This window comes from Haliotis rubra, unplaced genomic scaffold, assembly GCF_003918875.1.
Source record: "Haliotis rubra isolate DU_JTF1 unplaced genomic scaffold, ASM391887v1 Scf86, whole genome shotgun sequence".
NCBI classification, from domain to species: Eukaryota; Metazoa; Mollusca; class Gastropoda; order Lepetellida; family Haliotidae; genus Haliotis; species Haliotis rubra.
In genome coordinates, this window is record NW_025767590.1 from 2,384,409 (window position 1) to 2,410,158 (window position 25,750).

At 42.0% G+C, this 25,750-nt stretch overlaps 1 protein-coding gene across 3 annotated transcripts; it reads left to right on the forward strand.

The window, feature by feature from the left end:
• The first annotated feature begins 2,474 nt into the window (after window positions 1-2,474).
• Window positions 2,475-25,006, forward strand: LOC124262905 (scavenger receptor class B member 1-like). Of its 3 annotated transcripts, none has more exons than XM_046697499.1 (14): window positions 2,475-2,568; window positions 5,080-5,211; window positions 14,216-14,376; window positions 15,481-15,622; window positions 16,070-16,285; window positions 17,477-17,568; window positions 17,922-17,971; window positions 18,813-18,882; window positions 19,587-19,768; window positions 20,800-20,918; window positions 21,169-21,242; window positions 21,562-21,613; window positions 22,688-22,849; window positions 24,726-25,006. In XM_046697499.1, exons 2-14 carry the CDS (start codon window positions 5,101-5,103, stop codon window positions 24,786-24,788), a joined length of 1,494 nt encoding a protein of 497 aa, XP_046553455.1. In that variant the 5' UTR covers window positions 2,475-2,568; window positions 5,080-5,100; the 3' UTR covers window positions 24,789-25,006. The 3 variants fall into 3 exon arrangements, with proteins under 3 accessions (XP_046553455.1, XP_046553453.1, XP_046553454.1); XM_046697497.1 differs by having other exon boundaries at window positions 2,478-2,600; XM_046697498.1 differs by having other exon boundaries at window positions 2,489-2,600; window positions 5,064-5,211.
• The last annotated feature ends 744 nt before the right edge of the window (window positions 25,007-25,750 follow it).

Below are 25,750 nucleotides of genomic sequence, written 5' to 3' on the forward strand. Positions count from 1 at the left end.
AGCTCTTCGAGAAAACTGTTAGGTAACTGAGTCAACTCAAGGCTTTCACAATTCATATATTCAGCACTGTAGTTCAGCAAACCTGTAAGTATTGTTTGAATGCATGATGACCTCTATGTGCATCGGTGGTATAAGTAACGGCCTTTACTTGGTGTATCTCATCACTTAGGTATTCCGTATACATTTTTATCTATTTTGGACATGTCAGTCTCGCAAGAAGTGCGATGTGTCTCTTTACTATTGGGTAAATCATCAGGTAATGATCTTCTCATTTCAGAATTATTCGAATGTGCTCATGGCATCTTTGTTCCCGACCTCACAATGTTATTCAGTATGTTGTTTGATCACCCTTACATTCCTGAGTCTTGGTCTCTGGCAGTTTATTGCTCCAATATATACTGAGGGAAACAAATAAGGGAACATCACTTCATGACAGTGTTCTTTATGTATTTCTCAGATTTCCTCCAACAGCGCTATTCAAAGGTGGTGATGGAAACGGGAAAATATTAAAAGAACGCTTGAATTTTCCTTTGTTACTTTATTTGTTTCTCTCAGTATTTAAGCGTGGAGACATAAACATTACTGCCATACGTGTTCCTAGTGAAATGGGGCGGTGGGGTAGCCTAATGGTTAAAGCGTTGGCTCGTCACGCCGAAGACCCGGGTTCGAATCCCCACATGGGTACAATGTGTGAAGCCCATTTCTGGTGTCCCCCGCCGTGATGTTGCTGGAATATTGCTAAAAGCGGCGTAAAACCAAACTCAGTCAGTCAGTCAGTCCTAGTGTAATGAGTAAGTTACGTTTTTCCATTTTGAACAGAGAAGGTTACGTTATTGGCGAAAAAATTATGAAGACGTCGTGGAGTCTCAAGGTAGTGCGAGTCATGAATATCCCACCATAGAAAATAGATTTATATTGCAGTTTGTTATCCAGAGTAATACCTGCAGATATAAGGAAACCTTTGTAGATACTTCTAAAGTATTCGGTGGTGTAAATCGTATTAAATTGTGGTTTTTCTGTCAAGGCTAGTGTCAAATTCAAACATTCATTTTCTGAACTATTTCAGAGACGGCGAGGAGTCTGCCAGGGCTGTGTCTTAAGCCTTATCTTATTTTCGGTGTTTATTGAAGGAAGTAGTTTATCAAAGTAGAACAGAAATATGGACCAGAAATACAGCTTTATGCCGTCTATTGTTTGCAGCCAACCTTGTTCCATTTGCAGATAACATAGGGGGTTCCAGGAGCTCATAGATGTGTTAGAATAATACTGTACAAAACAAAAACCTTGATGGATTCTGAAAAATGTGGAATGTCGTCAAGAAAGGAACAATTGTTTTATAGGGATGCAAAATTAGAATGGGTATCTCTGCCTATAAATATATATCTAGGTGTTACAAGAGGTTTGTCTTAGCATAGCCATTTCTAAAATGCGACTTTGCAAGGAAAACAGGTGATGTTTGGAACTTTAAAGTCGCTGTCTAAAACTATATCTACTCTCAATCCAGTTGTATTGTTTAAATATTCGACATGAAAATAGGTCCGGTTTTGCTTTATGGCTCGGAAATAGGGGGTCTATATCAAAATGATGAAATTAATGTTATTCATACTGTGGCATGCAACGTCGAACATCAACGGATGTTATCCCTTGTATACAAGACATTTATTGGTTCAAGCTCTTGAGAGTGCATGATTGTCGTTACGCACAGAGCTGTTAAAAATGTTGCTTCATGCAGAAAGTTTTGGTAAAGTTAACTTGGCGTCAAACTGTGAATGTTGTTCAGTTTAGCATATGGCTATAAACACGTCCGTTTATTAGGGTGAACCAGTGCATTAGTGAACCTCAATGTTCATCTCTAGCTTGATAACGGGGTTAGCATCTACACCGAAACGTCGCATCCATTGCAATAAAGAAATTGTCTATCCATAAAAATCGTTCCTGTTCCTCTTAAATCGTAGCAAATACACATCACCCTGTCCACATCCACTCTCTCCTCCACCTTCATTTAAGTACAATTGTTATACTTTTCAGTTTCAGCATTTACCAGCTTCTAAATGCCACTCAATGAGTATTTGAAAGAGCCTGTGTAAGTCTTTGACATCAGTTCTATTAGATATAGGCCAGTCTTGCCGCAACATATGTTGCTGAAAAAGGACATAAACAATAATGCCGTAATATGTGTCAGGTCACTGGGTCTTTGGAGTGGCACATCTGCCGCTCAGCGGCGCGAGTGACTGCTGAAACTTTAAAACGAATCCATTACCTGCCTGACGTCTTTAGAGACAGTTTTCACATTAACGCTCAGATAACGATGAGCTTGCCTACATTGAAATATTGCTGAACAGGCGATTAAACTATTGGCTGCTTCACAACGGATATGACAGGTGACGGCGATAATACGGCATTACTGCCATGGAGCAGCTTCTAAAAATAACTCTGAAAGTCCGCGTCATCGCTTATGCGCAGCGATGTAACAGGCAGGAAGTGCTTGCTATAACAACGATATTTTTAAACACGAAACAAGCCCACCGCTTCACGGCTACAACAGGGTCCACGGCGATTGTAACGAATGTAGGTGACATCTGCTTCATAATCGAATGAAAGTAAGTAATGAGTCTCAGTGAACGCTTGATGTTTAAACTCATACAGACAAGCGGTTTGCATTCGACCATGTGCATTGCTAGGAAAATATCACCATACCTGTTGCCAGTTGATGTGACATGCTGTAAGCGATGCAGCTGTAGCCTGCTATACATACAGACAAGGTAGTGGCATGTAACAGGTCTCATGCCAGCTATATTGGGCCACTTGACGTAATGTCCATAGACTTACATGTTATTTCAGTGTAGCATAAATAATTTTCATGAAGTGAGTTTAGAATGGATCTTTGTAAAATTTGACGTGCAAATGTGAAATCATCTCTGCTCTGCGCACATAATTTTAGTTCAATTTTCCGAACACTATTTAACTTATGACATCACATTTATCAACTTAAGTATGGTTCCACAATGCACAATCCCATAGGCCGCCATGTTAGAGGAGTTCACGGCACTGTACTTATGTTGATTAAATGGTTACCATTTGATAAATATGCAACGGAAAATTAAACAGAAATGATTTGATTGTAGGTAAGATGGTTCCTCACAAATGTGCAAAATTTGATTTGTATCTTTCGAATATTAAATTCATGAAACATATTTATGCTACACTAAATTGACATGTAAGTCTATGGAAATTACGTCAAGTGGCCCCATATAACTGGCACGGGTCTGCATATATTTGTAGACAGAAATGTAGACACACTTTTATAGAACCACACCCACCCACGCGCGTACACAGAGAAACACATACACACACGCGTATGCAAAGGGTGTATTCCCATACTGCCTACAGTTCCAAACTGCCTACATGTTAAGACAACATGATACGGTCCAGTGATCAGGAAGTGAATACACCGATCTGACCTGTTCTACCCCTGTTAAAATGAACTTGACTAGTTAGCTGGTTAATTCTATGGTGTCTTCCGACTCTGCCTACAGAAGTTTAAAAAAATGACAAGTGTTGGTTGGTAGGACATCTTTATTCATTCTGAGAATTCTCAGACTTTGCTTGGAATCTTGGATTTATCATGAAAAGCTGATAGGTTTTACAGTCTTTCAGTGGTTTTACAGTCTTTCACTGGTTTTACAGTCTTTTACTTGTTTCACAATTACACACAACTGACAATCACTTTGCAAACTTGATGACATGTCCAGCAGTATCAAGGTACTGAAGAGGCGTTTTCTGCCGCTCTGGAGGTGCTCCTTCCGTCTCAGAAGTCTTGCATCGAGCTCTCTGTAAACACGCTTGCGTGACTTGGGGAGGGCACAACAGTCGAGCTGAGCACGTTTAGCTTTGTCTACGGCTTCGATTTTCTTGATGTTGCAGATGAAGAGGTAGATGTTTGGGTGGGCTTTGGCAATAAGTTTTTCAGCTTCAGGTGCCACCCCTCAAGGTGGTCGTTAGTCCGCGGGCCAATATTTCCATACTGCCTCCAGATCCGCACCGGAAAACGTGCCTCATAGTCCACCCATGTACTCGTGACGTAGTCGTTGAAGTTCCTGACCTTCTCTGTCTCCGGGCCTTCGTCCATGGCAGCGATCCAAGTGTCCTGCACCATGTCCCGTGGAAGTAGTGGAAGGGCAGCTGCTCTCCTGACATGGGTCTGCACATGTGGGATGTCCTTGTAGTCGTTTGTCAGTCCTTTCCCAGCCACATTTCGCCACACAGCCTGAGTGAAGTGGAAGAAGCATCCACACACTTCACAATCCTCATAGATTTCCTCCACTGCCCTGATGGCTGACACCTCAAAGTCTATCTGGATTTCACTAGGCGCAAGTTCAACCCCTACTTTGTCCCTAACAACATCATTCAACAACGTGAATAGTCTGACATAGGTAGCCCTCGTACGATTTGGCAACAGCGCATGCACACATGGATACGTATCCCCATTCACCATACAGTGAATGACATACAGCTGGTCCCATGGCAACATAGAAAGTTCCATCCATATACCACTTGTCGGCACTGTGGAGCATGGTTAGCATGTCCTCTGAAGCAAAAGCCAGTATCTTGTCGTCGTCACCATCATCAAAGCACAAGAATTGCTGTCCATCTTTTGTCTGAGTCCATGATCCTTCGAGTTGAACAGCAGCTAGAGACTTGGGTAGGTTTGGTAGAACTTTGCTTCTGTGCCGGTAGAGGGAGGACTTTACACTCGAGAACGATCGTACAGACGCTGGGTCAGCAACCTCGGACAACTCTTCATCGTACAGCTGCCGAATGGATGTGGCACGCTCCCACACGCGCACGCACTCACATGTCACATGTAACTGACTCAAGTGAAACTGATTAATCCAACTTAGAAGATAAAGAATGTAAGCACAATACAATAACATTATTGCTTTCAAAGTACAACGGACTGTATATCAAGACGCACGTGTATGAGGACCGTCGCACTGATACCATGCGATAACATGTTAACATAGATACGGTGATAACACACGCTGTTATAAAGAATGTTTCAGCGCTGGTGTGTTTCAGTGCGGGACTGAACGTCACGACATGGGACAGAAGTGCGCCATTCTCTGGGGTTTCGTCGGACTCGTGGTGCTGATATTTGGCATCATAACACCCACGGTGTTTAACATAATCCTACACCAGGAAATGAGAAAGGTATGTTCAACTACAACGGGCACTTGCAAACACATCAGATCGATGTTTTCATTGAAATAATGACATTTGATGTGATTTATACAGTGAAACAACAGTATTTGTCTATGAGTGAGAGAGTGAATGAGTTTAGTTTTACGCAGCTTTTAGAAATATTCCAGCAATGTCATGGCGGGGGACACCAGAATCGGCTTCACACATTGTACCCTTGTGGGGAATCGAAACTGGGACTCCGTCGTGACGAGCGAACGCTATACCCACTAGGCTACCCCACCGCCACTATTTGTCTACTAAGAAAGTAGAGTTGTTTGGCAGTAAAATATACGGCTTCATTACTGTAATCAGAATAATTACTTATGATAAATAGGTGTGGACGTGAATGGGGTGTGATGATCATATAATTGTTTATATTTGTTTTCTCACTGGGTTATTCTTTTAAGGTGTTGGGGCGGTGGGGAGCCTAGTGGTTAAAGCGTTCGCTCGTCACGCTGAAGACCCGGGTTCAATTTCCCACATGGACAGAATGTGTGAAGCCCTTTTCTGGTGATATTGCAAGAGTATTATTGAAAGAGGAAAAGAAAACGTTCTCACTCTCATTCACCCAGGTTATTTTGTAAAGACTACATGAAGCTTACGCCAATTCCCCCACATATTACTATACAAATATAAGGTGGTTTCATAATACACAATTTACAGAGTTGTGATCACGTGTTTTGTTCTACTATATCATACTGGCAGTTCTGCAATTCATAACAACACAAAGGTTGACCACAACACGGTGAGTGTATATAGATAATACTCACTGTCTAAAGATTATTTTAGTCCTGATACAGATGTACCAAATTCATAATTGTTTTGAATCCGAGTCTTGTTTATTGCAATATTCTCATCAACGTCTTCTGTGATCTATACAAGGGAGAGAACTTTGTATGGAGACATTACGTTTTAGGAAGATATATTTGTACTGTGATATGAATATTTTCTGAAACTATTGTATGCAATGGCAAATAAAAACTTCCAAACCAAAACTTCTATACCGACGTGGGGGTGGGGGAGCCTAGTAGTTAAGCGTTCGCTCGTCACGCCGAAGGCCCGGGTTCGATCCCCCACATGGGCACAATGTGTGAAGCCCATTTCTGGTGTATTGCTGGAATATTGCTTAAAAACTCACTCACTCTATACCGACGATTTCCCGTCCGAGCCAGAGTATATCCATAATACCCCGTGAGTGATGACAGGTCTGACACCAGGTGACACACACATATAAATATTTTGATTCAGTCTGAAATGACACAGTGATGACAACGTGTGACCTCTGACGAGGACGGATAACACGCGTAGAGACCAAGTTGGTGATGATCTAACCTTATGATTTGATATGATTATAATACAAATGACGAGATGACTGACCGACTGACTGAGTATGGTTTTACGCCGTTTTAGCAATATCACGGTGGGGGACACCAGAAATGGGCTTCACAAATTGTACCCATGTGGGGAATCGAACCCGGGCCTTCGGCGTGACGAGCGAACGCTTTAACCACCAGGCTACCCCACCGCCCCATGACGAGATGATGTAAATTTACATTATTAATTAAACCTACAAGGGTTAACGTTGTTTGCAGTGAGTCCATGAGTCAGCCCTTGCCTATTGTTTCCTTGCTGCACTCAACTCGCTAGACCTATTGATCTGTAGGAAGTCTGCACTGGTTGAGGCACCCTGACCCATCAGCGTCACCAGACATTTGCCTGTAAACATAGAATTCAGAGTCAAACGTTCAGAAAATAATGGCAATACTGTAAAATACGATTATAAAGAACTCAAACGGACCACTATATTTAGTTCGTTATAAGCATAGTTCGTTGTACATATTTCGACTATAATATTTGCCGGAACAAAAAACGACACTTCGTCATATCCACCAGTTCCTGGGTTACTGTATCGTTTCGTGTAAGTAGTTGCTGCTCTGGAGACCTCCTATAATACTTCGGTTAAGTTTCAGCAATTGAAACTAATAAAGTTGTTTGTGTCAATCAGGTACATTGAATTCTACCTTCATATAACACAGCGTTTCTTGTTAGTCAGATGCAATATTGTGCCTACGATGGCACAGCTTCGAATTTCAGTCAATCGACATGTCTCTTGGATACTGCGGTTTACAAGGAGAATCAATCAGTTAGGACTTAAACACGTTTCGTTTTCGGCATGGGGCTGGGGTACATGTACCATATTGGGTATAGACACATATACAGTGATGGCATGGACACATATATAGTGATGGGTATAGACACATATATAGTGATGGCATGGACATATATATAGTGATGGCTTGGACACATATATAGTGATGGCATGGACACATATACAGTGATGGGTATAGACATATACAGTGATGGGTATAGACACATATATAGTGATGGCATGACACATATATAGTGATGACATGGACACATATATAGTGATGACATGGACACATATATAGTGATGACATGGACACATATATAGTGATGACATGGACACATATATTGTGATGGTATAGACATATAGTGATGACATGGACACATATATAGTGATGACATGGACACATATATTGTGATGGCATGACACATATATAGTGATGGTATAGACATATATAGTGATGACATGGACACATATATAGTGATGGCATGACACATATATAGTGATGGTATAAACACATATATAGTGATGTCATGACACATATATAATGATGGTATAAACACATATATAGTGATGACATGGACACATATATAGTGATGGCATGACACATATATAGTGATGGCATGACACATATATAGTGATGGTATAAACACATATATAGTGATATCATGACACATATATAGTGATGGCGTGACACATATATAGTGATGACATGGACATATATAGTGATGGTATATAAACACACATATATAGTGATGACATGGACACATATGTAGTGATGTGATGGACATGACACATATATAGTGATGGTATATAGTGATGTTATAGAAACACATATATAGTGACACATATATAGTGATGGATGGCATGACACATATATAGTGATGGTATAAACACATATATAGTGATGGCATGACACATATATAGTGATGGTATAAACACATATATAGTGATGTCATGACACATATATAGTGATGGCATGACACATATATAGTGATGGTATAAACACATATATAGTGATGACATGGACACATATATAGTGATGGCATGACATATATAGTGATGGTATAGACATATATAGTGATGACATGGACACATATATAGTGATGGTATAAACACATATATAGTGATGGCATAACACATATATAGTGATGGTATAAACACATATATAGTGATGACATCGACACATATATAGTGATGGCATGACACATATATAGTGATGTCATGACACATATATAGTGATGGTATAAACACATATATAGTGATGTCATGACACATATATAGTGATGGCATGACACATATATAGTGATGGTATAAACACATATATAGTGATGACATGGACACATATATAGTGATGGCATGACACCTATATAGTGATGGTATAAACACATATATAGTGATGACATGGACACATATATAGTGATGGTATAAACACATATATAGTGATGGCATGACACATATATAGTGATGGTATAAACACATATATAGTGATGACATGGACACATATGTAGTGATGACATGGACACATATATAGTGATGGTATAAACACATATATAGTGATGACATGGACACATATATAGTAATGGCATGGACACATATATAGTGCTGACATGGACACATATAGTTAGGCATGACACATATATAGTGATGGTATAGACACATATATAGTGATATCATGACACATATATAGTGATGGCATGGACACATATATAGTGATGACATGGACGCATATAGTGATGTCATGACATATATTATGATGACATGGACACATATAGTGATGACATGACACATATATAGTGATGGTATAGACACATATATAGTGATGTCATGACACATATATAGTGATGGCATGGACACATATATTGTGATGTGATGACATATAGTTATGGTATAGACACATATATAGTGGTGTCATGACACATATATAGTGATGACATGGACACATATATAGTGATGGTATGGACACATATAGTGATGGTATAGACACATATATAGTGATGGCATGCACACATATATAGTGATGGGTATAGACACATATATAGTGATGGCATGGACACATATATAGTGATGGGTATAGACACATATATAGTGATGGGTATAGTCATATATAGTGATGGCATGACATCTATTGTGATGGCAAGGACACATATATAGTGATGAGTATAGACACATATATAGTGATGACATGGACACATATATAGTGATGGCATGGACACATATATAGTGATGGCATGGACACATACAGTGATGGCATGGCACATATATAGTGATGGGTATGGACACATATTGATGGCATGAGACATATGTAGTGATGGCATGGACATATATAGTGATGACATGACACGTATATAGTGATGGGTACGGACACATATAGTGATGGATGTGGACACATATAGTGATGCTTGCGGACACATAGTGATGGGCATGGACATATATTGATGGCATGGATACATATAGTGATGACACGGGCACATATAGTCATTAAAAAGTTCTTCATTGACTTGATGATGTTTTGATATACTACTTCCATTTATCTAATTACTACAAAGGCTAAACACCTGGCATTTGCCCGGAAATGTCGGTGGTTTAAAACGTAAAACAATAGTGCGTGTTGTTACCCTGACTGGTGCTCAGTGCTAAAGTGATAAAAATGAACTAATCGCCAAGAGCAATAACACTAAACGGGACCTTAAATTCTATTTTTCCTTATCCACTATGTGTAGTTAAGTGTTCCATCTACAAATGCCCCACATGTGTGAGGCCAATTTCTGGTATCCCCCGCCGTGATATTGCTGGAATATTGCTAAAAACGGCGTAAAACCAAACTCACTCACTCCATCTGCAAATGCCATTATGACAATATTACACCCTGGATGATCGATGATGTCGCCCTAATCATCAGTTGAGACGTGAAAGAGGGTTCCCATCAATAGCTACTGGAGCTAACAGTATATGTGAAAACATTGAACAATGCCACAATGAAGTGATAACTGCATATCGGTTTAACGTTTCAATGTAAGGGGTCCTTACGCATAGCATGACACTCCTAACTCAATTTTCACGTGCTTATGGCTTTGATTTGTATACGTTCATTGTATCCATAACAAGTAGCAGAAAGGCAGCATGGTGAGATACAGAGTCCTTTGTCAACGTTATGACACGAAAAGCCTCTTTGATGAGGATGTCCAGGTTTCGTAAAATAAAAGTAGAGTTATGGGATGATTGTGAATACATACAAATAGTTTTTATTAGAATTGAAATTTTCCTCGAGCGAATGGATGAAAGAGTGCATGTTGTGTAACGCCACCAGCAATATCCCAGTTATATCACTGAAAGTCTTGTAAACAATCAGGTCTGAATAAAGACCCCCCTGTGTCTGGAGGCATAAACCACGAGACCTTTTCGTGGTACTATTATTATCACACAAATTAAAGCGTCCCCTAGAAAACAATCTCAAGTGTCATGCTTATTTTAGGGCAGAATAAAAACAGAGATTAAGCGGTTCTTGCTCAACGTATTCCTGTAAATCATCTATCAATCAACGTAACTTAGAATTCACATCTGAAATATTGTCCCTACCATATTTTGCACGTAAACAGAGAACACGAAGTCACAGTTTTAAGTTCTCGGGGGGTTGTTTGACAGGCTTATTCGCAGCATCTGCAGTGTTTTGACAAATAGGGTAGACATGTAGATATATACTCGATTACTGAGTCGAAGGGATGTATGGGGAACGTTATTACACAGCAGGTACAGACAGGTGTTATATAAACTGTTGATTCGATAACTGGTTACATGATCGTATCAGGGTGGTCTGTTTAATCAGGTTGTACCTAAATATCCCTTACATATCAACACTGTGAAGGACAATACAGTTATACAAGCACTTACACAAGCATCTTATCACATAAATATCAACACTGAGGACAATACAGTTATACAAGCACTTACACAAGCATCTTATCACTGGCCCAAAGTACCTTCCACGTGTAGAGGGTGTATGTTGTCTCGATAACGGAGTGAGTAATTATTTAAGATGCTTTTCATAGTAAGGTATATCATGATGAATGGCATGAGCAACGAGCTTGTCACTGTATACCAGCATACCTAAGATAAGATAAGATAAGATATAGCTCTATTATCCCGGAGGAAATTCTGTTTGCATCAAAACGGTCTTAAAATGAATATACACACAATTCGCAAAAATGCACACAATAATTACATGCGCAACATGAATGCTGGTTACACACATATACACAATAAAACTGACATGATTCAATAAATTAGCCACATATGAACAGAGGCTGAATAATTCTAGTGGGGGGTCGATGGTCTGTAGCCACTGATTAGCTCTTTCAGGTAGAGAGGGCTGTTTTCCCTGTGGAGGGCTCGATGGTCTGTAGCCACTGATTAGCTCTTTCAGGTAGAGAGGGCTGTTTTCCTGTGGAGGGCTCGATGGTCTGTAGCCACTGATTAGCTCTTTCAGGTAGAGAGGGCTGTTTTCCTGTGGAGGGCTCGATGGTCTGTAGCCACTGATTAGCTCTTTCAGGTAGAGAGGGCTGTTTTTCCCTGTGGAGGCTCGATGGTCTGTAGCCACTGATTAGCTCTTTCAGGTAGAGAGGGCTGTTTTCCTGTGGAGGGCTCGATGGTCTGTAGCCACTGATTAGCTCTTTCAGGTAGAGAGGGCTGTTTTCCCTGTGGAGGGCTCGATGGTCTGTAGCCACTGATTAGCTCTTTCAGGTAGAGAGGGCTGTTTTCCCTGTGGAGGGCTCGATGATGTCTGTAGCCACTGATTAGCTCTTTCAGGTAGAGGGCTGTTTTCCTGTGGAGGGCTCGATGGTCTGTAGCCACTGATTAGCTCTTTCAGGTAGAGAGGAGGGCTGTTTGTCCTGATTAGCTCTTTCGAGGGGCTGTTTTCCGATGGGTCTGTAGCCACTGATTAGCTCTTTCAGGTAGAGAGGGCTGTTTTCCCTGTGGAGGGCTCGATGGTCTGTAGCTCACTGATTAGCTCTTTCAGGTAGAGAGGGCTGTTTTCCCTGTGGAGGGCTCGATGGTCTGTAGCCACTGATTAGCTCGATGGTGTTTTCCTGTGGAGGGCTCCCTGAGCCACTGATTAGCTCTTTCAGGTAGAGAGGCTGTTTTAGTCCTGTGGAGGGGGCTCGATGGTCTGTAGCCACTGATTAGCTCTTTCAGGTAGAGAGGGCTGTTTTCCCTGTGGAGGGCTCGATGGTCTGTAGCCACTGATTAGCTCTTTCAGGTAGAGGGCTGTTTTCCCTGTGGAGGGCTCGATGGTCTGTAGTCACTGATTAGCTCTTTCAGGTTGAGAGGGCTGTTTTCCCCTGTGGAGGGCTCGATGGTCTGTAGCTACTGATTAGCTCTTTCAGGTAGAGAGGGGCTGTTTTCCCTGTGGAGGGCTCGATGGTCTGTAGCCACCCTGATTAGCTCTTTTAGCAGGTAGAGAGGGCTGTTGTCCCTGTGGAGGTAGCTCTGATGGTCTGTAGCCACTGATTAGCTCTTGGTCTGTAGCCACTGATTAGCTCTTTCAGGTAGAGAGGGCTGTTTTCCCTGTGGAGGGCTCGATGGTCTGTAGTCACTGATTAGCTCTTTCAGGTAGAGAGGGCTGTTTTCCCCTGTGGAGGGCTCGATGGTCTGTAGCCACTGATTAGCTCTTTCAGGTAGAGAGGGCTGTTTTCCCTGTGGAGGGCTCGATGGTCTGTAGTCACTGATTAGCTCTTTCAGGTAGAGAGGGCTGTTTTCCCTGTGGAGGGCTCGATGGTCTGTAGCCACTGATTAGCTCTTTCAGGTAGAGAGGGCTGTTTTCCCTGTGGAGGGCTCGATGGTCTGTAGCCACTGATTAGCTCTTTCAGGTAGAGAGGGCTGTTTTCCCGTGGAGGGGGCTCGATGGTCTGTAGCCACTGATTAGCTCTTTTTCCAGGTTGAGAGGGCTGTTTTTTCAGGTAGAGGGCTGTTTTCCTGTGGAGGGCTCGATGGTCTGTAGCCACTGATTAGCTCTTTCAGGTAGAGAGGGCTGTTTTCCCTGTGGAGGGGGTAGTCACTGATGGGGTAGCCTGAGTGGTTAGGTAGAGCGGGCTGCCCGTCCTGTGGAGGCCTGATGGTCGATTAGCCACTGGGTACAATTTGTGAAACCCATTTCTGGTGTCCCCGGCCGTGGTTATTGCTGGAATATTGCTGTAGCGGCGTAGCTCTTTACAGGTAGAGAGGGCTGTTTTCCCTGTGGAGGGCTCGATGGTCTGTAGCCACTGATTACCTCTTTCAGGTAGAGAGGGCTGTTTTTCCCTGTGGAGGGCTCGATGGTCTGTAGCCACTGATTAGCTCTTTCAGGTTGAGAGGGCTGTTTTTCCCTGTGGAGGGCTCGATGAGTCAGTACAAGAATTTGGTAGGTGATTGTTGAACTGGCAACCATGCAACTAGCACATCTTGTATGTACACTATTTGCACGTCTTGTACACACTGCTAGTACCTCTTGTATCCACTATTAGCACATCATGTGCACATTAATAACAGACCAGAATACAGAACTAGCACATCTTGTGTACACTGCCAGCGTATCTTGTATTCAAGACTTGGTCACGCCGAAGACCCGGGTTGAATTTCCCACATGGGTACTATATGTGAAGCCCATTTCTGGTGTCCCCCGCCGTGATATTGCTGGAATATTGCTAAAAGCGGCGTAAAACTAAACTCACTCACTCACTCCTTGTTCTGTGGATGTAACCGCGATGTATAAGCTGACAATGTGTGACTAAATCTATTCATTTGGACTAAAAGATATGACAACACATTGTATTTGCGGTGCTTGACTTCCAGATGCTGCCTTTGGTGGAGGGTACTACGACGTACGAGTTGTGGCGAGATTTGCCAGTACCGATGCAAATTCAGTTGTGGGTATTCGATGTAATCAACGCCGATGAAGTCATGGACCACGGCGTCAAACCTTATGTTGTTGAAAAGGGGCCATACTCCTACAGGTAGGGATGAGTGTCAGGTCGCACAAAGCAAGCACAGGTAAATGGCCGCCAACTGATCAACAAATACCAACGCCTGTAGTACTGCTGTACTGAAGATATTTGTTACACTCCTCTAGAAGGTCTCTGTGGTGGTGGCGCGGTGGAGTAGCCTTATGGTTAAAGCGTTCGGTCGTCACGCCAAAGACCCGGGTTCGATTCCCCACATAAGTTCAATGTACAAGCGGCGTAAAACTAAACTCACTCACTTTGACTGACTGACTAACTGAGTTTGGTTTTTACGCCGCTTTTAGCAATATTCCAGCAACATCACGGCGGGGGACACCAGAAATGGGCTTCACAAATTGTGCCCATGTGGGGATTCGAACCCGGGTCATCGGCGTGACGAGCCAACGCTTTAACCATTAGGCTACCCCACCGCCCCCACTCACTTTGAGGTGGTAAAGCACCGCCCCCACGCAGCTGCATTTACAGTTATGAAACGGTATTTTAACCTGCTATTACCCCGGCAGATGTTGATAATTAGATCGTTTCGACTAACCTTTGGGCTGTGAACTTCGTCAGTAGTTAAGACTTTATATTCTTGATGTCTGAATGACGAAGCGAAGGTCCTATCTGCCACGGTGAAAACACAACCGAGCCAGACACACCATAGCGTTGTCTCACTACACTAAACTATTCATCTCAATAGTTTGGATCTCTATGGTATAGTTAGGGAACGCGGAGACATTTCCTAGTAATGAGAAAATTATTACGGTCAAAACGCTTTGATCACGGTAAGCAATCCTGCGATTACGTGAAGGGACCAGGATGGCGAGTGAGTTTAGTTTTACGCCGCTTTTAGCAATATCACGGCGGGGACACCAGAAATGGGCTTCACATATTGTAACCATGTGGGGAATTGAACTCGGGTCTTCGGCGTGACGAGTGAACTCTTTAACCACTAGGCTACCCCAACGCCCCAATGGGAACATTGCTGCATGGTACCTCATGAAGTTTTAACATGGACCATAGGAGTTTCTGTGACAGTAGGTGTGTAAGAAACTCTGAGGACGATACAAAATCCAAAGTAAATGATAACTGAGTTCTACCTCGGTTCTGACTCAGATTAAAGAAGAAGAAAGAGAATATCACCTTCCACGCCAACTCCACTGTGACGTTCCGGCAGGTGTCGTGGTACTACTTCGACAGGGAGCTGTCAGTGGGGGACGAGAACGACACCTTTACCACCATCAACAACATCCTACTGGTGAGCAACATCAGCTCCTACGACCAATAAAGATTGTTTAAAGTAGATGCGACAAAACCCTTTCCGCACCCATTAAAAAATTTCTGTTAAAGGCAAAGTAAACTTACAATTCTGACAATATAAAACCATATGCAGATTGTACTGCTGTGAACCAATTCTAAACTGGAATCCCAGCCGGGCTGTGGTATTGTATCTTAATGAGAATTATCTTTGATGGTTATTCTGTTTTCATTTTCACCAGGGTGCAGCCTACATGACCCGGTTCGAGTACCCCATCATCAAAGAACTCACGAAACTATTGCTTGAATTATCTTTGATGGTTATTCTGTTTTCATTTTCACCAGGGTGCAGCCTACATGACCCGGTTCGAGTACCCAATCATCAAAGAACTCACGAAACTTGTGCTTGAATTATCTTTGATGGTTATTCTGTTTTCATTTTCACCAGGGTGCAGCCTACATGACCCGGTTCGAGTACCCCATCATCAAAGAACTCACGAAACTTTTGCTTGAATCTCTTGGGGGCAACCTGTACGAGACGTACACTGTTCGGGATATGGTATGGGGTTACGAGGACCCACTGCTGAAGATCATCAAGGACGACATCCTCGGGGCATTCAACCTCAGCTATACTCTTGATGACCATTTTGGCTTCTTTTACAAAGCAAGTGCTTCAGTCTCTGGTTTTCAGTGACCCATTCATATAATTTTTCACAGATATTCTTCCCTTTACATCAAGGGGTAGTTATTTCTGAAGATAGGCTTTTGTTTGTTTGCTTGTTTATTTGTTTGTTGTTTAAATACTGTGTTGGAAAATCAGAGGTATATAACGTGATTATATACCTCTGAATGACTTTAACCCATTCAACACCGTAGGCCGGAATTGTTTTTTCAATAACATTGCAAAAAATAGTTTATAATTCTAATCCTGTCGATAATATATGGTCATTTGAAATTTAATAAGTGTTTTCAGACATTGTGAAAAGTGATAGATTTGATAAAAGAATCATATGTTAGTTAGGTTCCTAAAATTATATATAATTTTGATGCGACTACTGCCTGGCCGGTTTACCGGCCTACCGTGTCTGGGGGCTCGTGACGTCTTGGCCGGTTTTCCGGCCTACGGTGTTGAATGGGTTTAAGTCATTCAGAGGTATATAATCACGGTGTTGAATGGGTTAACACCTCATTCAGCAATACTCCACCAATATGGCGGCTGTCTAAATAATCGCGTCTAATACTTAGTACGTTTATCTCCATTCTACCTTGACCGCGTTATTAAGATTTAAAAATATATATACTGTGTTGGATAATCAGAGGTATATAACGTGATTATATACCTCTGAATGACTTTAATTAACCAATCACAATCCAATATTTACTGAAGTCATGCTAGACTTTTGTTTATTCTTTAGCGCTGACGTTCTATATTTCATAGTGACATCTTGGACCATATTTATGTATGTATGGATTATGTATGGATTACTAGCATTTTCGCAATCTCATGAACTCTGAGGTAAAATATACAGGACTTGAAACCACAGCTTGTCCTGTTTTCCGTTTTCGCTCGTATTCATATCTAACATTACAATTGTTTCCCACGGTCGAAATTGCGAAAACACACAAAATATCATTATCAATGAACACTTTTTCCATGTAATGTTACATTTTGTGTCATAAAAACACATGTGAAGTTATCATTGTAAGTTTTGCCATGAATTGACTGTTATATATTTTGGCGTTAATTGATTTACAGACGTAAAATCTGATGTACACGCTGTCTAAATCTGCGATTGATTACCCCAGAAGTGCAGCGCAATTTGAAAACATGTTTATTGCCATGTGCGTGTTTCAGTGGAACGGCTCGGATGACGGGCAGTTTACAGTCTTCACTGGTGCAGAAGATCTGGCGAGGTTAAGCAAGGTCGATACATTTAACGGATTAACGTGAGTAACGTGTTAATACACTTTCATTTGCATTGTCTGTTACCTTCAGTTTGAATTTATTTGCAACGAAGCGTATTTACCTGATAATCCTGACTTCTTACTTTTGGCAACCAAAAGAAATTTATTGCTTCATACTGAGATAGCTATGATTAACCAAATTGAATCGTGGAGCACTAGTTGGCATAAATCATAAGGCGCACCTTAAGTTATTTTCATAGAACTGCCAGTTGCACGTAAACAATCTTTCTCTTTGAACATATGCGCAAAAAGTTTTATTTTTTGTCCTTGCAAAAGTATTTATTGAAATCTGTATGCGGCGTTAAACAATAATCACTCATTCCACTATGCTGCAGAGACGCGCCGTTCTGGAGTACTCCATACGCCCGGATGTTGAACGGCACGGGTGAGTGGTTCCTTACATGTGTTGCCAGAAACCTATAATCTCGGGTTCGAATCTCCGTTCGGCCTGATATTGTTTCCAGATTTGTCTCCATACCAATGCTCGTTGGTTTCTTCAAAGTGGTTAACATTTAAGCTCGGCGCTGCCTTTGCATTTCCTTCTTATCCGTGAAGCAACTGAAGTACTATTAAAAACGACGTTAAACCCAATTCACTGATCCATTCATTGTGAATATCATACTACCGTGTTCTACTCAATAGGACTGATATAGTTTCCGTGTTCATGTTTTCATTAACATTGCCATTTGGGTAACCAGCGCTAGCATTTGATGATCACAGTAAAGATCTTACTTCGAATTCCATTCGCCACGTCCACGAAATGCGTGGGAGTTATTCTTTTGGTTCTCAGTATTTCAGTTGCTGTATATAGTAAAAGAAGCGTATAATTAAAATATGTAGAGATTATTACAAAAGCAGGAGTGCCATACCATTTATACGAAACGAGTGTGAAATTTGTATTTGGGCAATACAAAATTTCACACTGGTTTCGTATAAGTCGTATGGCACACTTTGCTCGAGCGTAGTAATTTCTTTATTATCCATTTTATTCATGTACATTTGTGCAGTAAAACATGGTAAGCAAGTGCGACGGCCCTCTTCACTGACATCACGTTCAATTGTATACTGACGTCACAGACGACGAAGTACAGAAACAACGGTTGCTAGGCAAACGTGATATGCACATATATATGACACTGGTTATGTTCACCATATGGGTAATGAATAGAGATTATTACCATATGGCGATACACTTGCTCGTGTAATAATCTTTATTTTTTTCACAGATGGAACTTTTTTCCCTCCATTCCTGGACAAACAAAAGCCACTCTTCTTCTACTCCCCGGATGCTTGCAGGTTACCCAAATTGCTTTCCATCCTCGTTATAACGCCAAGACACGTAACCATTTTTGAAACAGAACTTGGCCATGCACATAAATGGAATCTTTCCTTAATCATAAGAAGTCAAAGAGTCCCTTGTACGATTCCGACTATATGGTAGCGAAAAGGTGAGACTATCATAGCCTGTCGCATTCCTAAACACACACAAAGACATGTCAATTGTTCATCTATAGAAGGGAACATTATGGTACAAGTCAAATTAGAAAATTGTATCTGACATCATTCTGTCACTCATGCTGACTTATGTACATTGATCAAAAACCTTTTTAGTAAAGGTGAATGTTATAGAGAGAGCATACATGACTGAACTTCAAAAGTTGTGAAATGGGAACCAAAGGCTAGTGCTAGTGGAATATAGCAAATTGTTGGAAAGCTGAACTCATGTCTCTCGCCATGCTATCATGTGGAGACTTTTGCAAGCCTGAATCTTTCATAGTTCCTGGATCCGTAAATCAGTAGGAAAGTGACTATTTGATCATTTTTAAAAGATATATTGTCGATATACCAGGTGTCCGCCCGCCGTAATGTTGCTGGAACATTGCTGAAAGCTGCGCAAAACCATACTCACTCACTCTTAGCGGTAAAGTCGTTTTGTAGAATGGGGTATTAAATTGAGATATAATACCCCAGACAATTTATATGCGTTCGAATTGTTTCAGGACATTGTACATGGACTTTGATCGAGAGAACACTGTGAAGGATGTCGGTACCTATAGGTACACCCTCCCCGTCTCCCTGCTGGAGAGCGGTAGAGTCAACTCCAACAACGTGGGGTTCTGCACCCCCAACGCCCATTTCTGTATGCCGTCGGGGGTGCTAAACGTCAGCGGCTGTAGAATGGGTAAGGGTTTAACAAAAACACACAACGCCAACATATGCGAAACACATTACTTGGTTAATGTGAATTATTACATCTGACTGGATCGACTTAACAAATGCATTGAAACGTATTACTGTAATGTACAATTGACTTTTAGCAGGGACTAGTTAGGGTTATGGAAAGAGGGTTGTTTCCATTACATTTACACAGCTACATGTGGGGGAAAGCAAATTAATACGCTGATTTACCTGCCACTTTGGTAACACGCCATCATGTATATGGTGATGATAAACCAAGTATCTTCATCAGGGCAACTACGGATTATGGATCCAAACCAACAATTACAGGCTCCTGCAATGCCCCATCTGTGGAAAACCGCCTCCGTGGTGTAGTGGTTAGAGCGTCCGCCCGGAGAGCGGAAGGTCGCGGGTCCGACCGCGTCATACGATCCCCGACCGCGTCATACCAAAGGACGTTAATATATGATACTTGTTGGTCCCTGCCTGGCGCTCGGCATTAATGGGTACAACAAGGACTGGTCGGCTCGGAGTCAGTATAATGTGTCTGAGTGGGGTATTCCTGCTTCACTGCGGCATGGTATCTCAGTCTGGGCTAGTACAAGCAGCCGCACATACACATACACACGCATGCACTTCGTCATATGAGCGAAATATTCTCAAGCACGACGTTAAACCCAATTTCACCTCACCTCACCTCACCATCTGTGGAACGCTTCTCGAGGGATAGTATTCATTTACACGATGTGTCCGCTTAATGTGTGAGAAAGGAAAGTTATACAGGGGTTTGGGATTTGCCTCTTTGGTAACACACACTACCATATGTTTGGTGATAACAAACCAAGTATCTTCACCAGGATTCAAACCAGCGATTACCGGATCCTGCCATGCATCATCCGTGAAACGCTTCTGTGACGCTTAACAAGTTAAGACATCTAGTGCCATAGCTGTATAATGATCCTTTTTTTGATATACATGCATGTATCCTTTTTTGACGTATTCTGTATAATCATACACGGTTCTCTCTGTACACAGCATCACCAGCCATCATGTCCTACCCTCATTTCCTTGGCGGTGACCCGGAAGTTATTAACGGGGTCAACGGCCTACATCCTGACCCATTGCACCATGCATCTATTCTGGATTTGGAACCGGTATGTTTTCGTGCAGGAATAGACAAATGGTAAACTGTAAATCTGTTTGCTTTCCAGATTTCACATGGTTTTAAGGAAATGTCATGTTTGATTATTTCCATAATCGTATCTATCCTAGTAAAACCCTATGTTTTCACTGTATATCATACATGAGTTTGAAGTCTCCAACATTGTGTCTCTGCCACAGGAGTTGGAGACAATTCTGCTGTATATCTATCTTCCTCTCATGAAATTCATTTTAAATGTTTAGACGTCCGCAGTACCTATGGAGGTTGCGATGCGCCTACAGATAGGAGTATACGTTTCGAATTTTTCGAACATAAGGTAAAAAGAGAGTAGTATACAAATATGAATATTCCTGATTAATACAATTATATTTTACAATAATTTCGTTTTTTAGATTATCTTTCTCTTGTATTACCCTTACAACTTCAGTGCTATATAAGACACAGAGACTTAAGGTAGCATTTCACTCAAATAAGAGAACGTTAATATCTTTTCAGAACGTAGCATCTAATCTTTATGCACACAGACATACTACTATTACTACTACTACTACTACTACTACTACTACGAGTACTACTACTAAATGTTTAGGAACCCATGCAAGGTAGACACTGGTATCAATACTTTGATTTTGCAGACAGCTGGAGCACACGAGGACCTACTTTCACCCGATATTTTGGTTTAATGAGGTATGGGATATTTACCTTCCTTCCTTCTGTGCTGTGGCGCTGTTCAAATTACTCACACAGCACTGTACGTGCTGGCAGTCTGTTTTATCTTTTCCTTTACATCGCACCAGTGTGGTCATGTATGTTTTCTCATCGTGATAGGCAAGTACGAGACGTCTTTAGACAACAGCTCTCTAAGCTGAGTTGCCTCCCTTGTTGGTGTGAGGACCCTGTGATAGTAGATTCGAATGTTGGGTTTGTCGTTGTTTTGGTAGAACCATAACTGTGATCATGGCTTTCACGAAATGGTTAACGTCCAAGTCTTCCATCACTCTAACGTAAATCTGATATGCGGTGATCTACATAAGACGGAAATGCTGTTCAAGTCATAGCAACTGGCTGGGTTCAGGCTCTGAACAGTATTCCCGTATTTCAGCTTAATGTAGGTGGAAAGCCCCAAACAATTCTCAGAGATTTACCATTTTGTTGGAACCCACTTACACTGATACGATGCCAACAAACCTGGAAACATAATTGGGTCAAATCGGGATTCGAACTCATGATCATAGGGTTCTGCCGTGCCCAAATGACACAAATTGGTAACTAGAAGATTGAACCGCCCGTACTCATCGTACAGATTTAATTCTCACAAAAATAATAACACAATATACCCGTTCCTATAATATATGGAACAATCCGTAGTTCGAGTTTGTGTTCTGTTTAACGCCGCACCCGATCCCGCTAGTCGCCTCTTGGGACAAGCATATGTTGCTGAAGACACATTTTAACCCGGATGTTCACGGGTCCTGTAGAGACAAACGATTCCGCTAGTCGCCTCTTGGGACAAGCATGGGTTGCTGAAGACACATTTTAACCCGGATGTTCACGGGTCCTGTAGAGACAAACGATTCCGCTAGTCGCCTCTTGGGACAAGCATGGGTTGCTGAAGACACATTATAACCCGGATGTTCACGGGTCCTGTAGAGACAAACGATACAAAACCATCGTGCCAATGCGGATCTGCTATGCATTCATGTCCATGCTAAAGAAATTTCCAAAGAAATAGACCAGCAAACATTGTTTGTTTGTTTTCAGAGCACTGTCATAACAGATGACCTAGCTGGTCGGCTACGGACGGAGTTGGTGGAGGTTGTCCAGGCCGTGTCTGTGCTACATTATGTGTTGCCCTGTGTTGGGGCGGTGGTGGTCCTTATCTGTGTCGTGTATACACTGCACAGACGGAAACGTCAAAGAAAGGTGAGGAACTAAATCTCGAGTTATTATACGGGTTACGGGGCGGTGGGGTAGCCTAGAGGTTACAGCGTTCGCTCGTCACGCCGAAGACCCGGGTTATATTCCATACATGGGTACAATGTGTGAAGCCCATTTCTGGTGTCCCCGTGGCGATATTGCTGGAATATTGCTAAAAGAAGTGTAAAACATGCTCACAGTCCTATAGGGGTTGCATGATCCATGGCTTGGTGCCTATTCCCAATCTGGGCCTGAATACTGTTTGGGGCACTGGTGGACTTGGTGTCGAAAGCACCGCACGTTCTTTAGATTGTGGGTTCGAAGGCACCAGCGTCTGGGAGGTGCATCACTTAGGCTTGTCCTCAAGTACCATGCTGACATGCCGTGATGTAGATGTAATAATGATCAAAGCGGCGCGAAATTCATTCACTCACTCACTCTAAACATTTGACACTATTGACACATTTCAAACCTGGGAATTTCGTAGAGTTGGTTAATTCGTTAATTCAGTGAGTGAGTGAGTATGGTTTGACGCCGCTTTTAGCAATATTCAAGCAGTATCACGGCGGCGGACACCAGAAATGGGCTTCACACGTTGTACCCATGTGGGGAGTCGAACCCGGGTCTTCGTTGTGACGAGCGAACGCTTTAACCACTAGGCTACCCCACCGCCCTTCGTTAATTCAAGACTGATATACACATACATTGAACAGTTTTCAAACATATGTTTCCAAAGGTTTTGAATCACATGTGCAGGGACTTCCACGGACCACTGGAGTCAGGATTTGCTCGTTTGCGATCATCGTGGAACTATTTGGAGTTGTTAGCTTAGCATTTTATCTCATAGCAGATCTTATTAATGCTGTTATATTATTTTTGCTTGGAGGCTCCCTCTTGTATCAGATTCTTGTGTATCACAATGAAATGTAACGAAATGCAATACAGTGGGAGAGTACGAGCATTGCTGATCACAGCCCGTTTGATTTCATTGGAGACCGATGAATTGCTCAGAAACACAAAATCTAATAATTGCAACAGAATCAAATGTTGCACAGTTACGTGAAATCGACAGACCAACTCTGATGATTTGTCTCATAATTTTGGACACCCGAATAAAAAAGTTGTTTAACAAACGATCATTATTTTGTCGTCACTTTTCGCTATTTTATACGAGGGGGTACCACTTGCTGGTAGAACAGCCAGGTGTGCGAGTTGCACGTGTGAAATTGAAATTTCACAACACACGCTTGTTGATTATGAGACAAATGATTAGAGTTGGTCTGTCGATTTCATGTGACTGTGCAAACTATGGTTTTGTTGCAATTATAATATTTTGTGTTAGTCAGCAATTAATCAGTCTCAAATGAAATCACACGGACTGTAGTTAGTCCTCAAGATGAGAATTGTTTCCAGGTGGAAAACGGTGTGCAGTACGTTATGCCAGGCGTTTAGTATCAGTCACCTCCTGTATGGACAGCAAACAATGCACGCCTTATTCTGCCACAGGCCGACGTTGATTTGACACCGGGCTTCAGAAGTTCCGGCAAAGTGCGGATTAAGGAATATCTTGGATTAGTTTCTAGCCTTCCTGATTACACCTTGTATACAAAAAGTACATCGTTTTTCTTTCGTTAATGTGATCATCAGATCACCTTGGACTTGATGTGCCTTGGTCCACTATTAATGTCATTAGATTTTCTGTTTATTATCAGGTAGCACGTGGCATGCGGGTGTCTAAGTAAGTGCGGATATAAAGCCATCGTTCATTTCCTCAGTATCATATTAAACATTAGCCGATGAAACGTGTGGGGGGAAATAATTTTAATTATTTGTTGTTGAAAAAGGGTAAACAAGACGTCATTGATTTATATTCTTTTTGCAGAATACTGAACACCCTGAAACGGAAACAGATTCCCGGGATGACGATCCCCGGCTAGTCACGTGACAATACCCCGGAAGTTATATAACAGTCTAATGGTATTGTAACATCTCCAGATCAGCGCAAGACGAAATGAGAGAGAGAGAGAGAGAGAGAGAGAGAGAGAGAGAGAGAGAGAGAGAGAGAGAGAGAGAGAGAGAGAGAGAGAGAGAGAGAGAGAGAGAGAGAGAGAGAGAGATTTCATCCATGTATGGGAGATCGTCTTAGCACCAAGATATTAACACGGTAGAAATGGACAAAGGTTTACCAATATTTTATACCAGTATGTGTTATTGAAAACAGACTAACTGACCACGTTCCTCAATCTTAAATCTGTCAAGGGTCACATTGGTACCTCTGCTGAGCGAGCTGAAACTTCAGCTCGTTCGTAATAGGTGGCAGAGGACCAAAATAGGCCATGGCGACACATCAACCCACACACATGGCAACACCGGACGCAGGACCGAGACGACCCATCCACAGACAACCCAAGACTCCACCACAGAACCGGGCGGAACAGACGAGCAACTGGAGGATATCCCACAAACCAATGCCCCGGGTGCCAACACTACAGGTACTCCTCCAGTCACTATATATGGGGTCCCACTTCCTACACGGTCCATATCGCAGTAAAGCACCGGTAGTTGACATGATGGACGACAAAGGCAGCGTCATGGCGGTCGTCATCATGGATCACAGAAGAAGATGACTGGAGGCAGAAGCCCAGACAACCCGGTCATCATCAAGATGTCAGCCGATAATCAACAATCAGGACATCATCGGTAACCCAACATTCATGTGAGTGAACCAACTTTCAAGAACAAGTCAACCTAGGCATACATCACGAATCATCTGCAAGTTTCTTCCGATGTGTGTGACAATATCTGTGAACTTTGGTTCTGACTCTCACCGTGAACTGTGTACGTGAACTTCTCAAGGACGTTCTTGTTTATGTGAGGTATGTTGTATGTTCTCCGGTCATTGTTTCC